Genomic DNA, 27,695 nt, shown 5'->3' on the forward strand with positions numbered 1-27,695 from the left:
CCCCCCCCCCCCTCCCTCCTGGAAAGAGTTGATGAAAAGACTATATAAATACTATTTGAAGTTTGTATAATGTTTACACCTGCAGCCCCCAGTGTTAAATAAATATCAGGAAATTTCAATTTATAAAAAGATTTTTAAAAGAAGAAACTAAATATTGATGATTTTATAATCCCAATCGTTTATTTATTGATATAAATATAACAAATCTAGATTTCAGCCATTTCATGTCAAACTAAAGTAAATTGCACCAACTATTACAATCTACTCGGTCACAAAGCCATAAAACTAGAGTAGCTACGCGGTCACAAAGCCATAAAACTAAAGGAGCTACGCGGTCACAAAGCCATAAAACTAGGGTAGCTACGTGGTCACAAAGCCATAAAACTAGAGTAGCTACGCGGTCACAAAACTATAAAACTAGAGTAGCTACGCGGTCACAAAACTATAAAACTAGAGTAGCTACGCGGTCACAAAGCCATAAAACTTGAGTAGTTACGCGGTCACAAAGCCATACAACTAGAATAGCTACGCGGCCACAAAGCCATAAAACTAGAGGAGCTACGTGGTCACAAAGCCATAAAACTAGAGTAGCTACGCGGTCACAAAACCATAAAACTAGAGTTGCTACACGGTCACAAAGCCATAAAACTAGAATAGCTACACGGTCACAAAGCCATAAAACTAGAGGAGCTACGCGGTCACAAAGCCATAAAACTAGAGGAGCTACGTGGTCACAAAGCCATAAAACTAGAGTAGCTGCGCGGTCATTAAGCCATAAAACTAGAGGAGCTACGCGGTCACAAAGCCATAAAACTAGAGGAGCTACGCGGTCTCAAAACCATAAAACTAGAGTAGTTACGCGGTCACAAAGCCATAAAACTAGAGTAGCTACGCGGTCACTAAGCCATAAAACTAGAGGAGCTACGTGGTCGCAAAGCCATAAAACTAGAGTAGCTACGCGGTCACAAAGCCATCAAACTAGAGTAGCTACGCGGTCACAAAGCCATCAAACTAGAGTAGCTACGCGGTCACAAAGCCATACAACTAGATGAGCTACGCGGTCACAAAGCCATACAAATAGAGGAGCTACGCGGTCACAAAGCCATACAACTAGAGTAGTTACGCGGTCACAAAGCCATACAACTAGAGGAGCTACGCGGTCTCAAAGCCATACCAGTGATCTTCTCCTTCTGTATAGTTTGCAGTGGGATAATTTTGAATAAGTTTTCTTTTAGATTTTAAGCATTTCTAAAAATTAGGCCTTTTTTCATTAATTATTAGCTTAAAAATTCAGGAATTCTAGATTAAAGATGGTTGAAGGAAAGAATCTATCAGAATCTCTTGTTAATATTTATTGGTCCGCCAGACAGATACATATACTGTATATTTGGATACCTTATTTTCCCCTGCAAGCAAAAAGGTAATTTTAATTTATAATTATCATTATTATTATCATTATTATTGTTAATTTATTATTTTTCTTATTATCTAGTTACTAGGCTTTTTGCTACACCTCGGATAATGTGCAAGATCATCAAGCATCAAGATCATCAAGCATCACGATCATCAAGCATCACGATCATCAAGCATCAAGATCATCAAGCATCAAGATCATCAAGCATCAAGATCATCAAATGTGATAAAAGGAGTTTTGGTTCAGAGTAGATTATCACCAGTTGGAGTCTTGAAACTGATGTGAAAGAACATCTTGGGCAGTACTTGTAAATGATACTTATACTTGATGCAGGCATCCCCCCCCCCTTCAAAGCACAAAGGCGTGAGTTTAAAAAACTTATTCTTTTAAATTTCATCCCCTTTCGCAAAAACCCCTCTACAGAAAACAAATAAATAACATCAGTGTTTTTCTAAATGCCTGTCACGTCATTCGTTTTCAGAACACTCTGACTTTCCAAACATACTCTTAGAAGTTGTGATTTTAAATGACTGCACTTTGCACAATTTCCAGCACTGCACTATAGGTACAGGGTTATCCACAAAGGATGAGACTTCAGAGACGATTGTACGAAATTTGTTTGGTCCGTTTTCTTGCATGTAGGGTTCCATGTAGGCCAATATTGATTAACTTCTGTGCTTAATAATTTAGAAAACAATAAAGTTACTCATTTGAATGGAAAAACCAAATATTATGCTTCAAATCGTCATATTTTTAGAGTTTTCAGTCTTATCTTTGTGGGTGGCCCTTTAAGTACTGGCAAATACTTTTAAATATTAAAATCAGTGGAAAAATGTGAAAAAGAACTCTCTCCTTATTATAAACTAGCTGAAGGGCCAGGCGTTGCCCGTGGGAATAAAAATAAATAGAAAAAATAAATAATAAAAAAATTGGAACGAAAAAATGTCAAATTGTTTAGCCTAAGACACTCCCCAGGCTACCCATGAGTGTCCACAAAAAATTTCAGCCCAATCGGTCCAGCCGTTTGGCCGCTATGGGCAACATATATATATATATATAAGAATGTCTTGTTTTATATTATAAAAAAGAAAACTTTTAAAGTTTTCTTCTAGACTGTGGCCATATTATTAATAAAAAATAGTTAATTATTCTTGAAGTTTTCTTGATATGTTTAAAAGTTTTTTTTGCAATGTAGAAACAGATGGATTCAAGGTTTGCCTTTAAAAAATATACACAAATTGAGGGTCATACATATAGTTGAAAACTGAATATCCATCATTATTTTAAACTTGCTGAAGTGCCAATGGAATTTTAAAAAACCCTGAGAAAAAAATTGAGTCCATATCAGGCATACAGCTGTACGATGCAGTTTCACTGAAAAACGGTTGAAGAATTGTTTAAATTCACTTGTGCCAAAATGTTTATTTATCAATGAAATAAATCAGTATATATATACATATGATCGCGTGAAGAGCTTTATTATATAGATACACAGGATATAATATACAGTATAATGTAAACCAAACAAATAAAATATTTTATGTAAATTATTGTGGTTTAATTTTTATCCCTAAAACTATTTATGAATCATGAGATCAATTTAATCAATTCTGAAATTCCCTCTGATTTATTTATTTTCCCCAAACTGTGGACTGTTTCCTCTGTTCTTAAATAGCCAGGATATGAGCCATGGGAAATTAGATCTTTAAACAAAATTGCAGTTTTAACCTTTTATAAATATTTAGTCTCAACTCATTTCTCCGGTATAGACATTACTTCATTTTTCAACAATTAACATCACCTTGGGGACTATTCCCAGCGAACAAGAGTAGACTTTTATTGTCGAGTTTCAGTCGACTATTATAGTCGATTTTAAGTCAGTTTTAAAGTCGAGAAAAAGTTGACTTACAAAGTCGATCGAGTTAAGGGATGATAAATCGTATTTTTCAAGACTTTTTGTATCAAGATTATGTACTAGTTGTTAAAAGTTGACTTATTTCCAATTTTATGTCGAATTTTTTTTAACATGTTTTAAACGGTATACAGAATATGTGACGCCATTTACGGATTTCACTGTTCATTACTTAGGAGACGACATTTACCGTACATTGGAGCGCATCTAGATCAAGCAACCTTGCATATTAAACTTATAGTCTAGATCTGTACTATTGTATTGCTGATCTGATCTGTAATATTGTAATACTGATCTGATCTGTAATATTGTAATACTGATCTGATCTGTAATATTGTAATACTGATCTAATCTGTAATATGTAAATGTAGATCTCATTTGTAATATTGTAAAGCTGATGTTTTCTGTACAATTTTAATGCTGATCTTATCTGTAATATTGTAATGCTAATCTGATCTGTATTATTGTAATGAAAATCTGATCTGCGCTATTGTAATGCTAATCTGAAGTGTCATATTGTACTGCTAATCTGATCTGTAATATTGTAATGCTAATCTTATCTGTAATATTGTAATTCTCATCTGAATTGTAATATTGTAATGCTAATCTGATCTGTAATATTGTAATTCTCATCTGAATTGTAATATTGTAATGCTAATCTGATCTGTAATATTGTAATGCTAATCTGATCTGTAATATTGTAATTCTCATCTGAATTGTAATATTGTAATGTGTAATATTGTAATGCTAATCTGATCTGTAATATTGTAATGCCGATATATTTGTTAATAAGGAAGTGCTGGTTTGATTAGTATTATCGTAAGTCTAATCTAATCAGATCAGTAGTATTTTCAGGTGGAGCTGATCTGTTTTCTGCAACCCCTACCTGAAGAATAAGTCCTGGGTAGCTTACATCATAATAATCAGTAGAGTAGGAATCCATCAGCTTTACCCTAAAATTAAAGAATTAAATGATCTAAGATTTCTTACGGAGGAATGCTTCTTGTTTAGCAAGCTCACCATGGAAAATATGATTTGGAAGGGCAATTTGGCAAATTATCCAATTGCTGTAATATACAACACATCATTACATGTTGACCTTTGAAAGTAGTTAGTAAAGGATTAGTGTACATTATCACGTTTTATAACCTCGTTAACATCGTTTGCTAGCCCACACTGTAAGAATTGTTTTTAAAGCGATTTAGATTATTTACCATAAATAATGCTTTGCATTTACCTAAAATACATAGATTAAAGTTTTGTTTACCTAAAATACATACAGAGCGTCCCATATCATATTAGATTATTAACAATTTTTAACGCCAAAATACGCACATAATACGCGAAAAATCTAGCATTTTCTGCCAACAAAATTTTCTATTAGCCTTTTTTAAAATGATTCATTCTTCTTAAATTTTCTGAATTGTCCCCCAAATCGTAAGTTAGATCCATTGACGCGGTCTAATTTGATGTGAGACACCCTGTAGATTAAAGTTTTGTTTACCTAATATACATAGATTAAAGTTTTGTTTACCTAAAATACATAGATTAAAGTTTTGTTTACCTAAAATACATAGATTAAAGTTTTGTTTACCTAAATACATAGATTAAAGTTTTGTTTACCTAAAATACATAGATTAAAGTTTTGTTTACCTAAAATGAAACTGGGCCAAAGTAATATTTTGATTTACATCCATACTGTTAGGAATCCAGCCTAGTTGTATCTAAACATTATACGTCTGTAAAACAAGCAGGAATCCAAAAGAAAATTTCAAATTTTAAAATTTGAATTTTAATCAAATGAATGCGTATTCATATACTTTTAAAATGTCAGTGAAATTACCGCCCCCCCTTCAGAAAACCTCATTATAGTTCCCAATTATTACTTTATTTCCTGGACACCCTGTACTGCAGAAACCCTACCTGGTTAGATTGTAAACCGAAGGATTCGAATTTGATCTCGCAATACTGCTCGTCAACCGGGTAACGATGAAAGTCCATATTACAAGCAACATCGAAATTGATCCTAGAGAAATTGATCAGAATATAAAGATGTAGATCGAGGAGTTTATCCTAGAGAAATTGATCAGAATATAAAGATGTAGTTTATCTGAGAACAAAGTTGTTTTGGAAGAATTTTACACTAGCGATATTGATCATGTAATGAATCGATTATTGAATAATTTCCTAATTGATCTAGGAAGAATTGATCTTTTGTGCTTTATTCTTGTAAGAAAATGGTCTTTTAGAAATTGATCTCAAAGAAATAGATTATAAATGTTCCCAGGCAAATAGTCCTATTAATAAATTGAACATTTTGAAATTTGACTCTGATAGATTTTAATCTTAAGATATAGAAAATTTCAAATTAATAATTAACCAATTTGATTAATAAAAAATGCAAAATATCTATGACGCATTTGATTTTTTGACATATTATTTTACCTTGAAGCTAAAACAAGAATGCGCTACACAGGCACCTCTGACCCTTTAGTAAAAGTAAATTCAACCTAAAGTCTGACCGCGTCGACCTTGTACAAACTGGGACCGGAAAGGTTGACCCGGCTCGGAAATTCAAATGTAGTACGGCTGCCCGTGTATAATATACAGGGAGAACTAGAAAACTCTGGAATAAAAAAACGAATTTAAAACTAAAATTATGACAAATTAAACGGTCAAATAAACATGAGACACAACAACTTTGCACTGGATACATACAATACAGACCCATTTCATCTTTACTAGTAAAACTATTATTATTATTATTATTATTAAATAAACTTAATAATAGCTTTAATGTCGTCTTCCTATTCCGCGGTTTTCTGGTTGTAGTAAAGTGTAAATACAATTATCGTTACCTGGAAGAGTATCTGATGAGGCTGTCATTATAAACCCTAGGGCAAATAAATATACTGTTTTCTTTTTTTCACTATAAAAGATCGAAAACTTTTCGACTTTTGCAGAAAATGTGAAAATTTATTTAATTTTCCACCTTTTCCAATATTTTGATAAAATATTTATTTCCCTGAGTGAGGCAGGTTGGATAAAATAAGAAGGAGCTCGCAATACTTTAGCTTGATCTGTAATAACAAACTTGTTATTATTTTATGTGTCCTTCCATTCCCCAGTTCACAATGGTACATTTGACGTATGCGACATTTGATATTTCATTAAATTTGTTATTCACAAGGAAACTTCTTATTCGTTATTAATTTAATAGAAAATCGTATCTTCATTCAAGAAAAAACCCGTAAATCCGGAGTTTATATACGCCAGCCTACTCAGTGAACTCAACGCGGCTAAAAACTCTTAGAAAATCTAGAATATTCTATAAACACCGCGGATTAAACAAATTTAAAGATTAATATTTCTAGAAGGTAAATATTAGTATTCCTTAAATATAAAACAGGTTGCAAACAAATTGTTCAACAATTACAAGTGTTGAAAAAATGTTACTTTGACATAAAATCTACGGTTCTTTGGAAAATTATTTAGTTAATTTTGACAGTTAGTTTTGCTTAGTCTGGCCCATAGAAACTTTAAGGGTTACGGCTTAACTTTGTTCCTAATAAAAAATTGTAAAGTTTCGAATATATATCCAATTTAATTCTTCTATAATATATTGGCTTTATACTGAATATTCTGATTTATAAATTTGATAATTATTGCCTTGTTTGTGTGAAGTAAACATTTTACCAATAAATATATCAGGCATCCAAATTTTAGAAGCTAGGGAAGGATTCAAGGTTGTATAGTTCCCCATACTATCAAAACTCTCCAAATACTCGGCCTAAACATTCATTTAACTTCTAATATTTTCATATCTACAGGCTACAAAGAAATGTCATAATCATACAGGTTGTCCCAAAAAACATCGAATGATCATTGAATGGTGTGAAAAAAAATATTGTCAAAATGTAGTAAAGTGATGATTTAGTTAGAAATATCATTTAACCCATTTTCTAATAAAGAATGGCACATCTATTATCTACATTGTATTCTTTAAAGCATCATCTGCACTGCTGATGCCACTTTTTCAAGGAAGAGTTACATCCAAAGAGAATAGAATATATATTAGAGTGGAATTTAGAAAATCCCTCGGTATGAATTTTGTCAGTCCCTTTCAGCCTGAAAGGGAGTTCCATTTCAATTTTTTAAAGCTGTTAAATAAACATTATAAAATGAATTAGGGAATAAAAATTTGATTTATAGTTATAACGGAAAATCATCGTTTGTAAAGTGAAAGGCATCGACTCTATGTGAAATGATCATTGGTCAATTATGAAACCAGCCTATTTCATAATTTGGGTTTCTTTTAATATTAATTTTAGATTTTCTATAAAATGATGTTCCAGGGCCCAAAAGGTTATATAGCATAAATATGTGAAGTACACCTGCAGTATGGAAACAGTACAAGAAAAAGGCCGTTTTACACTTTTTCCTTGTAAATTCCACTCTAATATATATTCTTTTCTCTTTGGTTACATCAAAATACGTAAAAATGAAATGAAAACTTTATTTTAGTCGACGTACCTTAGGACTTATTCTAGGATCCTTCCAGTATAATCTAGAATAAAATTATATTTTAAGAAAAACTAGAAATCTAAAGGACCAAGGCCTTTTAAAGCGACTAAAATTCATTAATTTTTTTATAACATTCATAGTTTTCTGCAGTTTATCTTAATAAATCATTAATACCAAAAAAAGATTGCATTATGAAAGAAACTTGAATTTAATCTTCATATAATTTTATCCTAACAGTCGGCATTCAAGTTTCATCCTAAACTCTGTATACACAATACACAATTTTACATAGAGATTTTTTATATAACATGTTTACTTTTTATATTCGTGGTAAAAACAATGTTTTAAAAATATTAATTCTAAAACATGCTTCATTTAAACTATGTCTGTTTGTAGTGATTTCTGATATTTTCAGTTTAAATATTTCCCCCTCCATCTCCCTTCCTTGTTACCTTTAAAATGTGAAAAGAAAGCACTTCAGTGCGCGGTAGAAAATAGAAAAGTAAAAAAAGGTCATTTTCAGTAATTGCATTCTTTGTCTCGGAGCTGAAGTTCGGACATTTGTTTAACAAAGTGTCCAGTTATAAAATATTCACAGAGAATTTCGGGTTGGATTAATCCACACTCCAGGGGGGTCGAAAATATTTTCCAAAAGTTTTAGGATCAAATGATGTAAATATTGTCTCTACTATCCCTTCTGTATATATCTAATAAACCCTCTATACATATACCTGAGTGTTGTCTCCAATGATACAATCTGAGCTTTTTCATCCACATCCAAAATATTTCTAAAAAAGGGAGCAAATTCTTTCCTTCTTTTTCTTTACTTTCATCCCTTTATTTTATTCAATTATTAAAAATTCACTGATTCTTAAGATTTAAAAAATCAATGATTTTTAAGATTAAAAAATGTTGGTTGCAAAGTTTTTTTTTGCTAATATTTTGTGGGAAAAAGTAATACCTGAGATTTATGGAAGCAGTAATTTTTAACGGTCCCTTGGAATATGGACGTTCATGCAGATTGTAATTAGGTGAAACATTCAGCTGTAAAAAAAATATAATGAGGGTCTAACTTTAACTGTAATTAAATCGTTAGTGGGACCAACATTTAGGTTTAAAGATCCCGAATGAGGTCAGCATTAAGTTACAATTTACCTAAAACAAACCTGTAATTAAGGCCTACATGGAGCTGTAATTAAACTGGAAGTTTTTACATGAAGATGTAATTAAACGGTAATAAGTATTTACATGAAGATGTAATTAAACGGTAATAAGTATTTACATGAGCTATAATTAAACGGTAATAAGGATCGACATGAAGATGTAATTAAACGGTAATAAGGATCGACATGAAGATGTAATTAAACGGTAATAAGGATCGACCATCAACGGCAATTAATCTGTTATCTAAACTGTAATTAAGGTAAATTTCCAGCTGCAAAGTTAGAGTTTACATTAATTATTCCGCTTAAAAGTGATAATCAGAAATCAGCTGCACTGCAATTAAACTGTTATTAGGTGTTAACATTAATTAAATATTAGTTTCTTTTATTCCTCCTTATTAATGTTTGGATTTTACACTCTTAGATCAAAATTGTCTTCTTTTATGAATCTTTAATTTTTTAAAAGATGAATTATTTTAGTATTTGGTGGTATTATAATCAGATTTAGTCCATAATACTCTACATTGGCCTGGCCCGCTGGGTTATTCAAAAAGCAAGAATTTGAATCTTTATACTATGTGGAGGGGAGACCTCTATTGTCTGAACAATTAATGACGAAATTAGAGATTTAACACATGCTTCAAAATCGGTTCTACATACACAATTTTACCACGTATAGTCTAACTTCTCTACGTGGGGGAGAGAACTATAACTAAATATGCTACTCTAATGTGAGGATATAAGAAACTCTACTCTGCATGTACTACAATATTGGTACCTGAACTACATCTGGGGATTTGATATCAAGTATCCCAAAGCTGAGATTCTGAATATGTACAGTTTGACATATGGTTCCACAAAGTGGAGAGTAGATAATGAGCAAAAATGTTTTATCACTCTATATTCTAACAAATTATACTCTCAAAAGAACATCTAAGTTAGCGCCCAATTATTTTAAGGTCAGAACTGACAAAGACAGTTTGATCTTTGAATAGGTAATGTTCATCCGTCCTATTGCCAATCATTATACTGCACATCCTCCCTTCTGCAACATCCAACCTACGGCAGCTGTTTATTTTTGTATTATTTGAGGGATAGGTTAAGTTAAGAGAATTTCTGGGCTGAGCGCTGCGGATAAGACGGGCTAGGGGGCCGAGCGCCGTGACTAGGACAGGCTAGGGGGCTGGGCGTTGCGGCCAGAAGTCCATCTAGCAGCTGTAAAACCACGTGCTAGTAAGGTCGGATGGGCATTAGGACGGATGGGCGTAGGTCCAGAAACACACCATCTTTTGAATAATGTATAGATCGAGACGGCAACCGGAGTGTTTCCCACATTTTTCTGTGAAGACAGGAACATTTTCAGGTATGCACAGATCCGTTTGCACATTCTTAACACGGTGCATTGTTCAAACCCAGCTTGTTTCAATCCTTTGCATTATTTTGTATGCATGTCTTTGAGTGTTATCTTTTAACTAATTATAGTCAACTTATCTTTGTTCATCATGATGAACTCAAGCATAGCAGTGTATTAATTATATGGAATGATTTTCTAATCAAGAATTGAGGGATATCTTGATAACCTTAGTGTACAAAAGTTAATCTTACATTAGAGGGGTCTATCAACAACCTTTTTATTGAGGTAACAACTGTCGCCCTACCAATCCTAACTTAGTTACAGGGTTAACAAAAATGAGCAATGCATTTTACTGAGAACAGTGGTAAAACTTTTATTCCACAACACTTGAAAAAATAATGGAAATGTTTAAACCAGGATTAAAATAAAAATCTTGATAAATGAAGACGACATTCATAAATATTCTCGGGATTTATTTTTAACCATCTTTACTCCTGTTTAATAGTTTCTTTCAGAAAACATGTTTTTGGAAACAGGGTCATTGAACATATGTCAAATGAAAAAAAAAATTATATTGTCATGATGGCTTGTTCAAGTTCCCCATTCTGTACATTTACTTTTACAGACTTTAATCAGTTTCCGCAATGATAACGTTAAATCGGAACTTAATTCTGTTAACAACAGCCTTCTCTCACATACTTTAATCATAGATTAGAGATATATTTCATATTCTGGGCTTTCAACTATTAACACTTTACCTTAAATTAAGGAATTGAGCTTTCGCAACAAACAAAATTTGTAATCCCTATATCTTTGCAACCTGATTCCAAGAATTAGAAAATCAGAGTTTGTTGGCAAAGGCTCGATTTCTTTGTTAAAAATAGCTTGTTACAAACATCCTTCTGCAGTGCCTAATATCTTCATGAAAAATGAAAAACGAGAAAACATACAAAACATAAACTTCTCAAACAAATATGCAAAAAAACATGCGACATCTTAACTCACAAAGATTCCCTCTAGACTGAAATCTGTCTGCAAACACAAAAATATGTAAATACAGTTATAAATATACAATGAAAATATGTAAATACAGTTTTAAATATACAATGAAAATATGTAAATACAGCTATAAATATAACATGAAATAGAAATGTATCTTGAATTGAACCGGAGTCTAATATCTCGTTCGAGCAAAAAAGTTTTGTTTTGGAAAAGTTACTTGAACCAGCCGTATCTAGTTCAAGTGCTATTTCTAACCCACTCTTAAAATTCTGCAGTGAGAACAAGAAATATGGGAATAGGAAGACGACATTATGAACATATTTAAGGTTATTTGATATTGTTACAAAGCAAATAGTTTTACTATAGCTTAAAAATCACTTTTTTACAGTAAAATGCTCTGTGCTTCTGTGTTTCATGATCAATGGAGTATTTAAAAGGGAGTGTTCGCGAAAAATGAAAGGGCGAAAAATTATAGATACTGATTGCTACTAATCTTACTTCTATTTGTTGCGTCTATAATGATAAAGTTGTTAAAAACGACTCATACCTAAGAACGTGGTGTTCATACAAATTCCGAATTCGTTTATAGTTGATATTTCATAATATTTTAGATGTTTAAAAATAATATTTAGCTTACAACTTGACTTCACGGCTGGCGCTGGATTTTCGAATATTCCTGGAAAATATGAAACTGTCGTCTTCGTTATAAAAAATCCTTGAAAGAGGAATGACTGTTTTCAAAAGTAACTCTCAGATCATAAAAAATTAAAAAAATATTATGAAATATCAAATATATACGAATGCGTCTAAAAATTATCAATGATTATAGGTTGTAATATCTGAATAATTTGTTTGGAATTAAATGTTGCAACTTTCTAAATTTGTTTGGACGCGCTACGTTCTTCGGTGTGAGTCGATTTTAACAAATTTCTTCTTATACATGCAACAGATAGAATTAATATTAGCAGCGATCACCACCATCACCATCACAATTTATGGCCGTAAGCCTATACCCCTTTTCATTTTTCGCGAACACTCCCTTTAAATCATAACGTAAATTTAAAGCCGTCTTCGTTATACCAAATATTTCTGGTTAGCATTATAGCTCAAATTATCAATTCAAAAGATATCAAACTCTACCAAAACTAATTCTCAAATGCAAATTTTATTCCTGCTGGATCCACTCTACTATTAGACTTATTACAAAGTGTAATTTAAATTTGTAAAGATATTAAAGATTTGTATTAGATGTTGTTAAAAAGCAAATAGGTTCACCAGTTGCTGAAAAGAACACTAATTAAGTGAACAGTGTGCAATTGGTGTATTTTATGTTCATAAAATCAAAAATCATAACTTGAGCCTAACCAAATTCCGAATTCGTTTATAGTTGATATTGAGCCTAACCAAATTCCGAATTCGTTTATAGTTGATATTACATAATATTTTAGATGTTTAAAAATAATATTTAGCTTACAACTTGACTTCACGGCTGGCGCTGGATTTTCGAATATTCCTGGAAAATATGAAACTGTCGTCTTCGTTATAAAAAATCCTTGAAAGAGGAATGACTGTTTTCAAAAGTAACTCTCAGATCATAAAAAATTAAAAAAATATTATGAAATATCAAATATATACGAATGCGTCTAAAAATTATCAATGATTATAGGTTGTAATATCTGAATAATTTGTTTGGAATTAAATGTTGCAACTTTCTAAATTTGTTTGGACGCGCTACGTTCTTCGGTGTGAGTCGATTTTAACAAATTTCTTCTTATACATGCAACAGATAGAATTAATATTAGCAGCGATCACCACCATCACCATCACAATTTATGGCCGTAAGCCTATACCCCTTTTCATTTTTCGCGAACACTCCCTTTAAATAATAACGTAAATTTAAAGCCGTCTTCGTTATACCAAATATTTCTGGTTAGCATTATAGCTCAAATTATCAATTCAAAAGATATCAAACTCTACCAAAACTAATTCTCAAATGCAAATTTTATTCCTGCTGGATCCACTCTACTATTAGACTTATTACAAAGTGTAATTTAAATTTGTAAAGATATTAAAGATTTGTATTAGATGTTGTTAAAAAGCAAATAGGTTCACCAGTTGCTGAAAAGAACACTAATTAAGTGAACAGTGTGCAATTGGTGTATTTTATGTTCATAAAATCAAAAATCATAACTTGAGCCTAACCATGGTCTTTTTATTCCACAGTTTTATGGGACTCGCTGTACACGTTCTGTGATTAACTTGTAATACTATTAAACAAAAATATATGTTTATATGTCAAATATAATTTTAATTATCGCATTCACATTATGAGACCGGTTAGAAATGTGCTCTAATATGTTTCAATCTATAAACTAAACTATATGTTGAACTACTAGCTATCAACATAGAGAAATATGTTTCAGTACATAAACTAAACTATATGTTGAAGTACTAGCTAGCAACATAGAGAAATATACTCTAATATGTTTCAGTATATAAACTAAACTATGTGTTGAACTACTTACAACATAGAGATATATGCTCTAATAGGTTTCAGTATATAAACTAAACTACATGTTGAACTACTAGCAACATAGAGAAATATGCTCTTATATGTTTCAATATATAAACTAAACTATATTTTGAACTACTAGCAACATAGAGAAATAGGCTCTAATATGTTTCAGTTTATAAACTAAACTATATGTTGAACTACTAGCTAGCAACATAGAGAAATATGCTATAATATGTTTCAGTTTATAAACTAAACTATATGTTGAACTACTAGCTAGCAACATAGAGATATATGCTCTAATATGTTTCAGTATATAAACTAAACTATATGTTGAACTACTAGCTAGCAACATAGAGAAATATGCTCTAATATGTTTCAGTATATAAACTAAACTATATGTTGAGCTACTAGAAACATAGAGAAATATGCTTTAATATGTTTCAGTATATAAACTAAACAATATGTTGAACTACTAGCAACATAGAGAAATATGCTCTAATATGTTTCAATATATATACTATACAATTTGTTGAACTACTAGCAACATAGAGAAATATGCTCTAATATGTTTTAGTGTATAAAACTAAACTAGCAACATATAGAAACTATTGAATAAGCTGGGGTTCATCTTGAAAACACCATGTAACTTTTGAGGTTAAATATAAACAGTTCAAAATAAAATAAAAATACATTTAAACGAATCAAACATCTAACCTGAAAATGTTCAGCAGATTCGCACAAAGGTACGAGAATTGTTGTTATTAAACATAGAGCATTATATTTGTACATAGTGTCTGATGTCGTGGTAAAAAGTAGTATTTAAAGCATTTTCCTCTCTCTAAATCATTAGATTTTAAAATTAATATATTTTTCAATGGGAAGAAGTGTACATAATATTATTGGATATGGTCTGGGAAGAAGTGTACATAATATTATTGGATATGGTCTAGACAAAGAAGAAATAGTTCATAGCATTAAAAAAAGACAATTGATGGTTGATAATAAACGATAAATGATGAGATGACATGCTCTAATTATTCCAATACAAAATCTTGTTTGTTTTATTGTATTTTATTATGTATTTTCTGACCAATTATGTAAAATGTTGCAAAGATTGTATACTTGTTGTTAAGATAGTTGACTAACAATTGAATAATTTGTAAGTAATTGCATAAAGGAATTGAGTCTTTGCCACAAACTCTGATTTCTAATCTTTTTATTTTGCATTGGACATGTTGATTCCTGTTATATGAAAACAAAAGTTTTAAATATCATTAATTTACACCATCAGGTTGCAAAGATATAGGGATATTGGGATTAGAACATTTTTAGTTTGTGGCAAAGAATCAATTCCTTTTGTAATAGTAATGTATTCATGTTCTTAAAGAAATTATTATGTAATTTGTATTGATCNTATATGTTCAAAACATGTCTATATGTTCAAAACATGTCTATATGTTCAAAACATGTCTATATGTTCAAAACATGTTTATATGTTCAAAACATGTCTATATGTTCAAAACATGTCTATATGTTCAAAACATGTATATATGTTCAAAACATGTATATATGTTCAAAACATGTCTATATGTTCTAAACATGTATATATGTTCAAAACATGTCTATATGTTCATATGTTCATATGGGAGGGGGGGGGGGAAAGTCAATGGAAAATAATTTTGGTAAAGGATGGGAGGGGGAAATAGTTTTTAGATGAACTTTAAATTTTGGCTGACTAAGTTGCTCCACAGGGAAAAAAGATTTTTTAAACCCATCGTTGCAAATTAAACTAAATAGACCAGAAGTTGCTCCCTCTCTTTAGTAGAGCCCCAAATTCTTCCAAGTGTCACAGTAAACCAAAAGTTGCAAATTCTCTCTCAAGAATTGATGAGAATTTGCCCAATTACTTCTTAAAATCTATAGCTATCAAAAAGTGCAAGTAAGTTAATGAGATAAATCAAAGGCCTAGGATTTGTGAAAATTTAAAATTGATCCAGTCTTTAAGATTTTTTAACAACCTGGATCTAGGGAGGGCACGTCCCCCCTCCCCCCTTGAAGCTGCAACTGAGTTCAGATTTACATGAAAAAGTGTCTGTGTATGTATGCATGTTTTAATATAAAATACTTGCTAATTTAAATTTTTCTCAAAGTTTATTCGAACAGACAAATCATGAATGATGCAATAATATTTTAACAATAGAACTGCGTCATTCTAGCAACATAACGGCGATACATTCGTCTAAATTAGTCTCTATTTACAATTGTAAAATTCCCAAAAGCACTGATAAAATGTTTAATAAAAAAATGGATTTCAGAAAGGAACAATATTCTTTAAATAATTCCAAAAGAATAGATATAAGGATGCTCCGGACGGGATTGGGGAGGGGGGGGGGGGTAATTATTGGCTATATCTTACATATTGGCTTTAAACAATCTTATCAGCATTTGATGCAGTTAAAAAAGCAAATAGTTTTTTGAAAAGCAACCTATAAAGTGAAATTGATATGTTTACACTGTCTTCTTCCTATTCCCATAAACTGTTGCATTGGAGGACGACATTTTTCAGTAATCTTATTTGTACTTGATATTGTTATACAACAAATAGTTTTAGTGGTGTGGAAATGCCACAAAAATATTTGCAAAGATTAAAGACGACATTTAAGTCGTCTTACTATTGTCAAATTTCGTGAGACACCCTGTATCTGAAATAAAATAAACCTTTTTTTACTAAGACGTTTGTTTAGATCCCTACCTGTAAAAATTAAATATGGTTTCTTTATAAAAGCTGGTTTCCTCCTAGGGGTTGAAGAATTTGTTAAAGGAGGACGAGAACGGTAATTATGCATAATCAACATAATCAAACATTGCTTGATGACTTTAAAGGGACTGTTACCAATGCCCGATTTTACACCTATCCCCTTAATAGCTTCGTTTGATCAAGTAATAATAATAAGAATAAATAAGATATCAAAGTTTTTAATTAAAAATAGAAAAAAAATTTTTATTTGATTCTCTTAGAAAGTGACTTGCGAATTTCTTGTTTTTCAGTTTTCAGTCAACACTTTTTTAATCAGAAAAACGACGTTGAAGACTTCCATTTTTTATCCGATTAAGGTTTCAAGGATTTCAAGGGTACCTTTTAAATCAGACATAGTCGTCTTTGCATGAGAGGTCACTTGTAATTACGCTTACAGTTTCTTTATAGGAATTGATGACGTAATATTAATCTTTTATAATATAAACAATTGATGTCAGTATTCCAAAATCTTTATTTTATATAAATACAATGACAATTTGGAAAAGAAGACATCTTACCCTACCCTTGTATTTATAAAATAGAAAAACAAGTGATACCCTGAAAACATAGATAAATAAATAAACAGAGATAGCTTATATACGCAAAATCACCAAGAATTGTGCAGTCCGCGAACTCATACTTCTAGGGGTCAAAGTGTACTTCAATGATAAGCGGGGTGGTTTGGTGTTTTAATGGATTTTATAATGAGTGTAAAATAACTCCGGGAATGGAACTATTTGAACAAAAATATTTCACTGAGCAATAATCAAACAATATCAGCGGCAATTTATAAAACAAGGTAGTTTTTGTGAAATCCTTGTATTTGTGATTTTATTGTATGCTTTAGAAAATATTGAAGAACTATTTAAAACAAAAATTAAAACAAAGAATTAAAATAATCTAAATATCTATTACATGCTATACTAACAGGTTAGGGCAGCTTCGTGTCATATCTTGTTGTTTTATTAAGTTAAATTTAATTTTAAATAGTTTTTCTTTTAGCGAGAGAATTCATTTATTTGACTGAAAAAATTGATATACAGAGGTGCGCAAAAACTCGTATATTATAGGACAGATCCTCATTAATTTGCATTTTTATGATAAAATGTAATGCTAAGGAATCGAGAGTTAACAAAATCTTCAAATCATGATGCCTTCAAAAATATTAGATAAGTCGTTTATAAAGGTCGTCTTTTACTCATTCCATCTTAGTGTAAACTTTTACAGAAAAACAACTCCAGAACAATGGAATGAATTAACATGTCAAAATTGTTGATTAAACGGTTCTTTAAACTATGACGGAGTCTGCTATGAAGAGATATATTTTGATATTTGTTTGGTTAAGCCAATAAATTTAAACAAAAAATAAAAACAACAAGTGGAGACCAAAATGCGGGGCGTGGAGACAGAATGGCGGGAGGCTTGGTGCCGTCACTGAGGCTGGGAGACCAGTTTTGCGGGGCCTGGAGGTGATTCTGCAAATCCTAAGGCTCGGAGGTCATTTTTGCGGGGATCATGGCGCCTCTGCACCCCCTCCCTCGTACACCACAAGCACTCAATGACATAAGAACAGCCAATGTTCACAACCGACCTAGGTAATCTATATAATAGGAATATCTTTAAAACATCTCTGTACATTTATATCTTTCAAGATGAAAAATGTCGTCTTATGCGCAATCTATCTTTAGCTATGCTTGAAAACAATAGAATAGCAATATCCTAAGCGTATTTTATGTTGTTACAAAGCAAATAGTTTTACTAGTAAATTTTTAAATCAATAAGTTAGTGATATTTGGCTGTTTAAACTCCAAAAGTTTCTTATTTAAACTTTAAAATTATTAAAATTTTTAAGAGCTTTCTTGTTATCACTGTAGTAACCATTATTTTTTAAATTTCGCTAAATATGTAGTTTAAAAATGTAATTTACATTTGAAAAAAAATGTAAGCCAATTTTGTTCATGTCTTTGTACGTTCGGTTATACAAATTTGGACTTTTTTCCAAAATATTTTTTTGATTACGACTTTAATAGACAGATGTTCCTAGGTACTTGAAGTTTTGGTGTAAGGGTTTTTTGAGCCAGCCCGGCTATATTTCACATAAGTTCAGCCCAGCCCGCCTAATTTTGCTGCATAAACACGCTGGGTCAACCCAAATAGATTATCAAGTACAATAGGTGGCAACAGAGAAATAGATTATCAAGTACAATAGGTGGCAACAGAGAAATAGATTATCAAGTACAATAGGTGGCAACAGAGAAATGGATCAATTATACACGACGTCACAAGTGTCATATATAACAAAGAAAGCGGCATTTTCTCACATTAATTGACATGTTTTTCAAAATTAATTAAAAAAGTGTACACATAAAATTGCACCTTTTTCACTGTAAGATAAGCTCTTTATTCTAAAATTATCACTTTTATTAATAATTTTGTCGGACACAATACTGAGAGTGTACAGCTGTACTGAGAGTGTACAAATACTACGTTGCCATCTATTGTACTTAACAATCTATTTGGGTCAACCACATACTTGGTATGTACACTAGACGGTCTGGGACAAGTTATACCAGACCGGTCAATCCTTGTACTGGTTCGGATCAATCCTTGTACAGGTCAACCACATACTCGGTATGTACACTAGACGGGCTGGGACAAGCTTTACACCAGACCGGTCAATCCTTGTACTGGTTCGGATCATCCAATAATCGGGCTCATGTTCTCACTCTCGGAGGTGTTAAAGCTCCAAAGATATCAATAAATCTTTTTTATCTAAAGTGACTTTTTTCCTCTTCGAAATCCATTATTTCATTGATTTCGTTTGAATTGTATTTTAAGTCCCAGTTCTTTCTGTAACTAGTTCAGAAAAAGGAAATAAAGATAAAATAAAACAATATAAAAGAATGAGATTGAATTGTATGCATTTTCTATTAACAGTTAGTTATAAAAAACTTTTGACAAAATTTGTTTCTTTTAAATTTTTTTTTTGTTTAAAATAAGGTAAAAATAACTTAAAAGTTAGAATAATGCTCTAGAATAAAATAAAAAATGGCGTCAAACTTATTTTTTCCTGGACTCCCGTTAATTAGTTTCTGCAAAATTGAGTTCCAATACAGTCAATCTAGATTCTCTAGACTTTATAGACACTAAAATGATAATTCTATAAAATAACATATTACATTTTATTTCTACCACATAATACATTTAGCACAGGTTAAATATGTATAAATAGTTATAATTTTGTCTTGCTTCTACTTTAAGTGTAGACTTAAAGTACATATAAAAAATAATTAATGAAATATTAAAAATAATGTCAATTAGGTTTTACTGGCCCTTTGTACAATTTACGATCGGCCGAAATTTTAACAACTGATTCGGCTATATATATATATATATATATATACAGGCGGGGGGAGTAAAAAAAAAGTGTGATTTGGGGCGCCTGGTGCAACATTGTACCTTTTTTTGTGCAACTCTCCTGAATGGTGTTTTTTTCAATATTTTTTGAAAATTTGTAATTTTTTGGAGTAATGACCCTAAAAAAAATCCGCAAACTGTTTTTTTCTCTCAAAATCAAAAGTTTAGAAAAACAAAAATGTGTAAATAAATTATTTCCATCGAAATCTAAAATTTTAAAAAGATTGAATCACAGAATCACAGAAAATTTGCAAAATTGTAATGAGTAAATTCGCAATTTTCAGTTCTGGTCTAATTTTTACGGAAAATTTGTTCTTCAATGGTTTTTAAGGTTTCAACTGAACAGCTTATATTTAATACTTAAGAATATACTAAGAAGAAAGGAACTAAAAAATTTGAATTACTTTTCCTTAAAAATTAGACCAGAACTAAAAATTGCGAATTTTCTCATTACAATTTTGCGAATTTTCTGTGATTCTGTGATTCAATCTTTTTAAAATTTTAGATTTCGATCAAAATTATTTATATACACATTTTGCTTTGCTGAACTTTTGATTTTGATAAAGAAAAAGGTTCGCGGATTTTTTTTGGACGATTGGAGTACCAAAAAAGTTATAAATTTTCAAAAAATATTGAAAAAACACCATACAGGACAGTTGCGCAAAAAAGGTACAATTTTGCACCAGGCGCCGCAATCACACTTTTTTTTTGGCTCACCCTGTATATATATATATGTATAGAGCAAGAAAGACAAATCAGGAAATCTCATAAAGCTTTGTTAAAAAGAACTGCAGGTTCTGGCAGCAATATAAACAAACTCCGTGCTTTTGAGGCTTGTTATGTCAAAATACGAAATGAGTTTTGCCCCAAACCATAATTTTCTAATCCTTGCAACCTATTTCAATCTTAGACATTTTGATCTGACATAATTCATAAGTTTAAATATATTTAAGGTCTACGACATCAGGTTTAAAAGATATGGATTAAAAGATTACAGTTTGTGGCAAAAACTCATTTTACACGTTTTTGTGAACAAACATATAGTGTTTCATAATATACAGGGTTACCCACAAAGAATAAGACTGCAAAGACGACCCAAAACTATAATAATAAGACGACGATTAGAAGCTTGATTTTTGGTTTCTGAATTCAATTGAGTATTTTGCTTGTTTACTAAATAATTAAGCAAATAAATGATCCAGCTAGTTTTGGCCTACATTGAACCCTGAATGCAAGAAAACAGACTAAACAAATTCCGTACAGTCGTTACTGAAGTTTCATCCTTTGTGGGTAACCCTGTATCTTGTCGACATGCAGTACATATCCTCGATTAATTAGAAACTTTTCTCAACGGTTTATGCAGTACATTATAATACAGCAGTAAATATGTCTTGTACATGACCATGTACAGTTATACATTGTTCTGTACACAATACACGATGTTTACAAATGTTTGAATTCATCAAAAAGTTCTTGGCAAACTGAATAAAAAAGTTAAGACACTTTGTGCCTAAAAAGTCTTTTAAGCCAAAAAATTTCTACTGTCCCCCAAACTAAAAAACAAGATTACTGAAAATTAAAATTAATACCTTTGACAGCTTCTTCTGCAATGTTTTCATGGAGAAATGTAAGAAAATGTATTTGAATTGCATAATCACAATCAAAATTGCAATACTTTTTTACATTTTCATCGTCCAATAGATTTTATACATTTAGAGAAAAGCCAAATCAATTTGAAGTATAAGTTGAGTTTATTTTAAACAGCCTCAATGTTCAGTTTGGTAGCGTTTAGAATTATTTCGCCAGTTCTAAAAACCGGTTTTATAATTTATTTGTATTCAATTTATTGGGTAAAAACAATATTTTTGCTGTTGACTCGTTTTCGTGTTTTCGAGTAAATGCGAGGTAAAAGATAAAACCGGTTCCTAATATTTCTTGTACTCCCTTCCAGGTCAATCGTGTCTGCTTCATTTAAACTAATTGGCACAGTTTCAGTTTTATATTTATATATATCTATATATTTGTTATCATTAGGCTATCAGTGGGCTTCACTCCCATATTCTATTTGAACTTTTAGACCATTTTCTCTTCGATAACACAATAACAACATTTCTTGTGAATTTACATTTTCTTGTTGATCTTCAAAATTTTACGAAAATCCAAAAATTTTGGGAACAATTTTTTGTAATTCAGAGCATCCATAAACCTTCTCTGGGGGGTATGTGAGGTCCCATAACCGATTGGTTCAGACGTTTAATGACGTTTATAGGTTACAAACAAACAAACAGACAAGAAAAGTATATATATTGATCATTTAAAATTATGATGATTAGTCTTTTGTTATTTTTTTAGCTTCAAAATTAGCCGATACGATTATTTTTGTTTGGTTGCAAAGCCAAAACTTAATGATGTTTTCAATATATGTTTGTACATATACCTATTTAGGTATTATTTATATTTGAATTTTAAAAATTCTAGAGTTTTTGAGAGTACAATTTTGCACATTTTCGTTTCTTTAAAGTCCAGTAGTAAGCATATGAAAGTGTTACGAGCAGAAGCAAATTTTACTGCAAAAATACAAAATTCTGCGAAGATTTTCTTGCTACTTTGCTTAATTTGCACGCCACTATTTTTTCATTTCACTCTGGAACCCCTATTCAAAATTAATAGTTTTTTTTCAATGCTTAATATCTAAAAAGATGATTAGCTGTCTGTTTTTTCCTTTGTGAGCTTAAAAGTCTTTAATTTAAAATGTTTTTTTTATGAAAATGTATCTGGGGTAAGTTCTGATTGGTCTTCAACTGTCTAAGTTTGATTGGTTAAAACTGTTTGCTGTCTGATCTCTGATTGGTTGTTAAAAAAACTATCTGCATTCTTATTGGTTAAAAACTGTCTGAGTTCTGATAGGTTCAAACGATATCTGAGTTCAAATTTGTTAAACACTATCTAAAATCTAATTGGTTTAAAACTATCTAAGTTCTAATTGGTTTAAAAACTATCTGAGTTCTTATTGCTTTAAAAGCTATATGATTTCTAATTGGTTTAAAAACTATCTGAGTTTTAATTGGTTTAAAACTATTTGATTTCTAATTGTTTGAAACTGGTTCCTAAATGCAGAAGATGATGAGGAAGAGAGAGAATCAGGTTGCTTTGCTTGTCTAGAAACAAATAAAGATATTTCATTTTTAATATTTATCCAAACTTGGATGGAAATAATTTATATCAAAAGCAACATTTATTTTTAGTAACATTGGTCAATCTTTGTAAATTTAACTTTTTTAAAATTTGAACATGCACATCGTCTTAAATGGTTACATCGGATATGCAGTGCACACCTCAAAAAAATTGGACCTTTATCTTACTGGGATCAGCTACAATGTAGAAATTGAGTGTTGTCGCTACGGGGCGATATTAAAATTCAATTGACTATATTTATATATATTCTATGATATATATTCACTTCATAACAAAACAAAATCATATCAGGAAATAAATACAGATTCTATAGGTACTTCTTGTAAGTTCAGTTCTAATTGAGACATATTCTTTTAATTCAGTTTTCTATGCTCATAAGCCAACAATAGCATATCAGGCGTTGGTGCTGATAATGAGATGTATCAACAAAGCAGTTCATAGCTAGGAGGTAAATCAAGGTAGTTCATAGTTATGATGACTAGTTGGTAGCAGTTCATAGCTAGGAGGTAAATCATGGTAGTTCATAGTTATGAGGTCTAGTTGGTAGCAGTTCATAGCTAGGAGGTAAATCTTAGTTCACATTTATGAGGTCTAGTTGGTAACAGTTCATAGCTAGGAGGTAAATCTTAGTTCATAGTTATGTGGTCTAGTTGGGAGCAGTTCATAGCTAGGAGGTAAATCATGGTAGTTCATAGTTATGTGGTCTAGTTAGTAGCAGTTCATAGCTAGGAGGTAAATCAAGGTAGTTCATAGTTATGAGGTCTAGTTGGTAACAGTTCATAGCTAAGTGATCAATCAGGTAGTTCATATTTTTTTGGTCCATCAGGTAGTAATTTTTAGCTAGGGGTCAATCAGGTAGATAGTTCAGACCAAGAGGGTCATTCAGGTAGAAGTTCACCACTAAGGGTCAATCAGGTAGATAGATCTGATCTATATGGTCAATCAAGTAGATAGTTTAGAACTAGGAGGTCAATCAGGTAAACAGTTCATATCTATCTAGGTAGATAGTTCATAGCTAGGTGTCAATCAGGAAATTGTTCATAGCTTAGGTAGCAGTTCAAAGCTAAGAGGTCTAATTTATAATATACTGGTTTTTGGTAAGTATACTTATACAGTGTAACAAGAGATGTTTATTTAGTAGAACATTTAGCAATGATTCGATTTTTTCATATAGCTATTAATGGCTTCCTAGACATCTAAAATATGTTTATAAACACTTTAGGAACTGCTTAAGCCGGTGTGCTAATCTTTTTATAAAAAGAGTGATTTGGGTCACCCTATTGGCCAGTCATAAATATATGTTCAAAAAAAGCTCTTCGGCTGATGATTTCAATTTAGCTTTTTTCAATTTCTCTGAAAAAAAAGTTTTATTGACTCACTAAAATGTACTTCTCTTGGGTGCCTAAAATAAAAATAAAGCGATTAAAAAAAAAATATTTGAAAAATTACCCTAATAGTGGATCTGTATGGATAATTGTGGAAGGTGCAGGATGGATAGAATTCTGAAAAATATTTTAAAAGGTTTTAGATAATTTTTACACAATTGATTGGCATATTAAAACAAAATTACGATCAAATTCTCAAACCTTTTTTGCATTGTATTAGAAAAAAGGAGAACTATTTCGTAGATTTTTTTTATTTCAACTAATGAAGTTTTTATTGAATGCATAATCAATAAAGAGAAAATACACAAAAAAGATAAACGTAACATTTATTTGCAAATTATGTATTTCTTCCAAATCTAACCTTTTTCTCTACGAAATCATCATCAGAGTCTGATACAAAATGCGGCCGAACCTAATCATTTTAACGGATTATTAATTGGAGTTTTTGGTTAATGCATAGGTTAAATGCTAGAGGCGGCTTATGAGAGGGGGGGGGAAGGTGGAACGTCCCCCTCCCTGGAAAACTGTGGGGACCTCCCCCACCCCTCTTGAAAAATTAAGAACGCAGGAAGAAGAGAGACGGGGCTAGCCTTTCAATTTTTAAATTTTCCCTGTTGCGCCAGTTAATAACTCAAAATATATTTTTAAAAATCAAAACTTGCTTAAACACATTTTCCATCTTCGACCTCTCAACTGGTCATGGTTTTGACATAAAACTGATAAAATTACCTGAAAAAAAATCCAGGGTGGGAATTTTTGCCGCCAGGGGGATAACAAATTTCGGTGCGCTTCGCACGCAATAATAAAATTAATTCCTCCCTCTTAAAAATTTCATAAGCCGCCCCTGAATGCCAGTATTATTTTATCATCAAGGTGTTGTCATATTCAAAAATATAGAAGCAAGATATATTTAAAAAAAAGGCTTATTTACGTCAAACTAACGTAAATTGCAAGTAAATAAGATTGAAATCTTATTTGTTTTCAATTATAACTCCTCTTTTTGAAGAGCTGTTAAAAAGAACAAAAAAGTTTTGAGTTTCTTATATATATATATATATATATATATATATATATATATATATATATATATATATATATATATATATATACATATTTATATATCTTTAACAGATTGAATTTGCTTTTCTCATTTGCTACGAGGTCAAATAGTCGTCCCAGTAAAGTTGCATAAATTTCAGATTCCCCTGTTTTCAGGACTAAATTGACTGACTGGCCGTGGATACCCCGGGGGTGTACCAGATCACAAAGATACAGCCTGCTATGAAATGTTGTATCAATTTTTAAGACAGGGTCGACTTTGAAGCGTAGGAAAGCCTTCGGGGTTGACTTTACCGCTTCAACTCACTTTCTCTTAGCCCAAGACATATACTTTTTAGAACTATTTGCACTTGTTTTTAGCTTATAGTCTTTAAGGAGTAATTGGAAAAATTCTCGTCAACTTTTGAGTTAGAGTTTGCAACCTTTTAATTGCAATGAGATAGTTCTACATATGTACAACGCATAAAGTTTATCTTCATAACATCTTGCAACTTTAAACTAAACGGTCAAGATACTTTTTTTTCAAAATAAAATTACCTCTCTTTTCGGTGTCTCTAAAGGAACCGGCTCATGAAATCCAACCTGCTTTATCGTAACTTCTTTTATTTCACTTTTCTCCCTCTCGACGGGTTCTTTTTCAAGAAGTTTCTGGTTCTCTTCAGTTCTCCTACAGCATCCCATCATAGGACTGCAGCACGATGGAATGGTACAAAATAAAATTCGTAGCAACGCAAAAAACATTCCGCAGCCCACTAGACTCGGACCTATTAATTTTAGCTCAAGAGTTCGGAACCCCTTGTCCCCGAGGCCAACGAAGGTGATGACGAGGCCCATTGCGACCATCCCGAGGCCGATATAGAGGATAACGTTGGCCCCGCTGTTTCCCTCGTAATTCTCCAATCCACGCCGCCGGGCAGCCTCATCCTGGAACAATTATTATTTGAAAAATAAAATTAAGATTTATTACTTAGAGCTAGCTGAGACTCAAGCAAGAAAGTTGGTACGAATCGTCTCATTCCAGATCCAGAGAGAAAAGAAACAATGTAAAAGATAAATATATCTATTTAAAAATCTATTGCCCATGGGTTTCCTTGGAAGAAAAAAAGCAAGAAAATTACCGAAATTTCTGTGTTTTCAATAATACCAAGCGCGCACTATTCAGATTTTTTGATAAATAAGTAGTGGGTGGGGGGGGGGGGGTTAAATACTCCCCCCCCCCGCAACCTCACTATATTGGTTGAAATGTTGGGCTTTGATTTGCATAAATCCAAGAAGCAGCTAGGAGTGTATGTGAACCAATATACAATTATTGAATAACAATATTCAATATGATAATTAATAAGAAGCCTCAGGAATATTGAGGATAATAGAAGACAAAAAGGCAAGGAAGTTATAGGAAACCTTCTTTTTTTGTACATTTATAATCCTAAAAGTCAAAATTTTAAAGATATTAGTTTCCTTTTTCATGTGAAGTTGGTGTTGCATTAAGTATTTTTGTTGTTATTGCAGTGTGACTTAGCTTTTTTCTTTTCTTATCTTCCTCTATAAAGTTGCAATATTTCAACCCTGAAACTATAATCTTCAAGTTAGGAAATTCGCGACAAAAGAAACATTTTTAAAGGTGATTAAAATTTTCTTTGTAGAAAAGTTCTCAGAGGAATAAAAATAATGTCTCCAGGGTTTCAAACTTTCATCTTTTCCTATCCAGGCTTAATTCTTCTCAAAACTTTCAAGAAAACTTTCATCTGTCCCCTGTCTTTACCCGACCCCCCTTCCATGTATCATTTTTTAAAACACAATCGAAATTGAAAGAGACATTTCAAAGTAAAAGGTTAAATATTTGCCTTGTGTGTTTCTTAGGCTAAAATTAAACTAAGTTATAAAGCTAACTAACATATAACATATATTTAGTCTTTGCCACAAAATCTGATTTTCTGATAAAATGTAATGCTAAGGAA

General features: G+C 31.5%; 2 protein-coding genes across 9 annotated transcripts in view; both read right to left on the reverse strand.

Moving 5' to 3' along the window:
* The window catches only part of LOC111713507 (glycine receptor subunit alpha-4), a 19,406-nt gene extending 4,661 nt beyond the window's left edge, over positions 1 to 14,745 (reverse strand). Inside the window, exons 1-12 of one of the 4 annotated variants that reach the window (XM_023488375.1) lie at positions 14,599 to 14,745; positions 11,373 to 11,399; positions 9,792 to 9,839; positions 8,812 to 8,894; positions 8,582 to 8,638; positions 7,860 to 7,893; positions 7,023 to 7,116; positions 6,352 to 6,406; positions 6,185 to 6,220; positions 5,250 to 5,352; positions 4,980 to 5,050; positions 4,213 to 4,279 (exon numbers count right to left, since the gene is read on the reverse strand). In XM_023488375.1, the coding sequence (XP_023344143.1) occupies positions 4,213 to 4,279; positions 4,980 to 5,050; positions 5,250 to 5,352; positions 6,185 to 6,220; positions 6,352 to 6,406; positions 7,023 to 7,116; positions 7,860 to 7,893; positions 8,582 to 8,638; positions 8,812 to 8,894; positions 9,792 to 9,839; positions 11,373 to 11,399; positions 14,599 to 14,673 (750 nt within the window). In that variant the 5' untranslated portion in view covers positions 14,674 to 14,745. The remainder of the gene's footprint in view (positions 1 to 4,212; positions 4,280 to 4,979; positions 5,051 to 5,249; positions 5,353 to 6,184; positions 6,221 to 6,351; positions 6,407 to 7,022; positions 7,117 to 7,859; positions 7,894 to 8,581; positions 8,639 to 8,811; positions 8,895 to 9,791; positions 9,840 to 11,372; positions 11,400 to 14,598) is intronic. The other 3 variants (XM_023488382.1, XM_023488391.1, XM_023488397.1) reach the window with 3 other exon arrangements.
* Positions 14,746 to 21,368: 6,623 nt separating this feature from the next.
* Positions 21,369 to 27,695, reverse strand: part of LOC111713312 (uncharacterized) — a 26,992-nt gene continuing 20,665 nt past the window's right edge. For all 5 annotated transcript variants that reach the window (XM_023488152.1, XM_023488175.1, XM_023488166.1 and 2 more), the window contains 6 exons: positions 26,275 to 26,661; positions 25,040 to 25,090; positions 24,743 to 24,795; positions 23,206 to 23,256; positions 22,024 to 22,074; positions 21,369 to 21,906 (listed from right to left, as the gene is read on the reverse strand). In XM_023488152.1, coding sequence (XP_023343920.1) covers positions 21,855 to 21,906; positions 22,024 to 22,074; positions 23,206 to 23,256; positions 24,743 to 24,795; positions 25,040 to 25,090; positions 26,275 to 26,661 — 645 coding nt within the window. In that variant the 3' untranslated portion in view covers positions 21,369 to 21,854. The remainder of the gene's footprint in view (positions 21,907 to 22,023; positions 22,075 to 23,205; positions 23,257 to 24,742; positions 24,796 to 25,039; positions 25,091 to 26,274; positions 26,662 to 27,695) is intronic.

The sequence above is a fragment of the Eurytemora carolleeae genome, unplaced genomic scaffold (genome assembly GCF_000591075.1).
Source record: "Eurytemora carolleeae unplaced genomic scaffold, Eaff_2.0 scaffold29, whole genome shotgun sequence".
NCBI lineage: Eukaryota > Metazoa > Arthropoda > Copepoda > Calanoida > Temoridae > Eurytemora > Eurytemora carolleeae.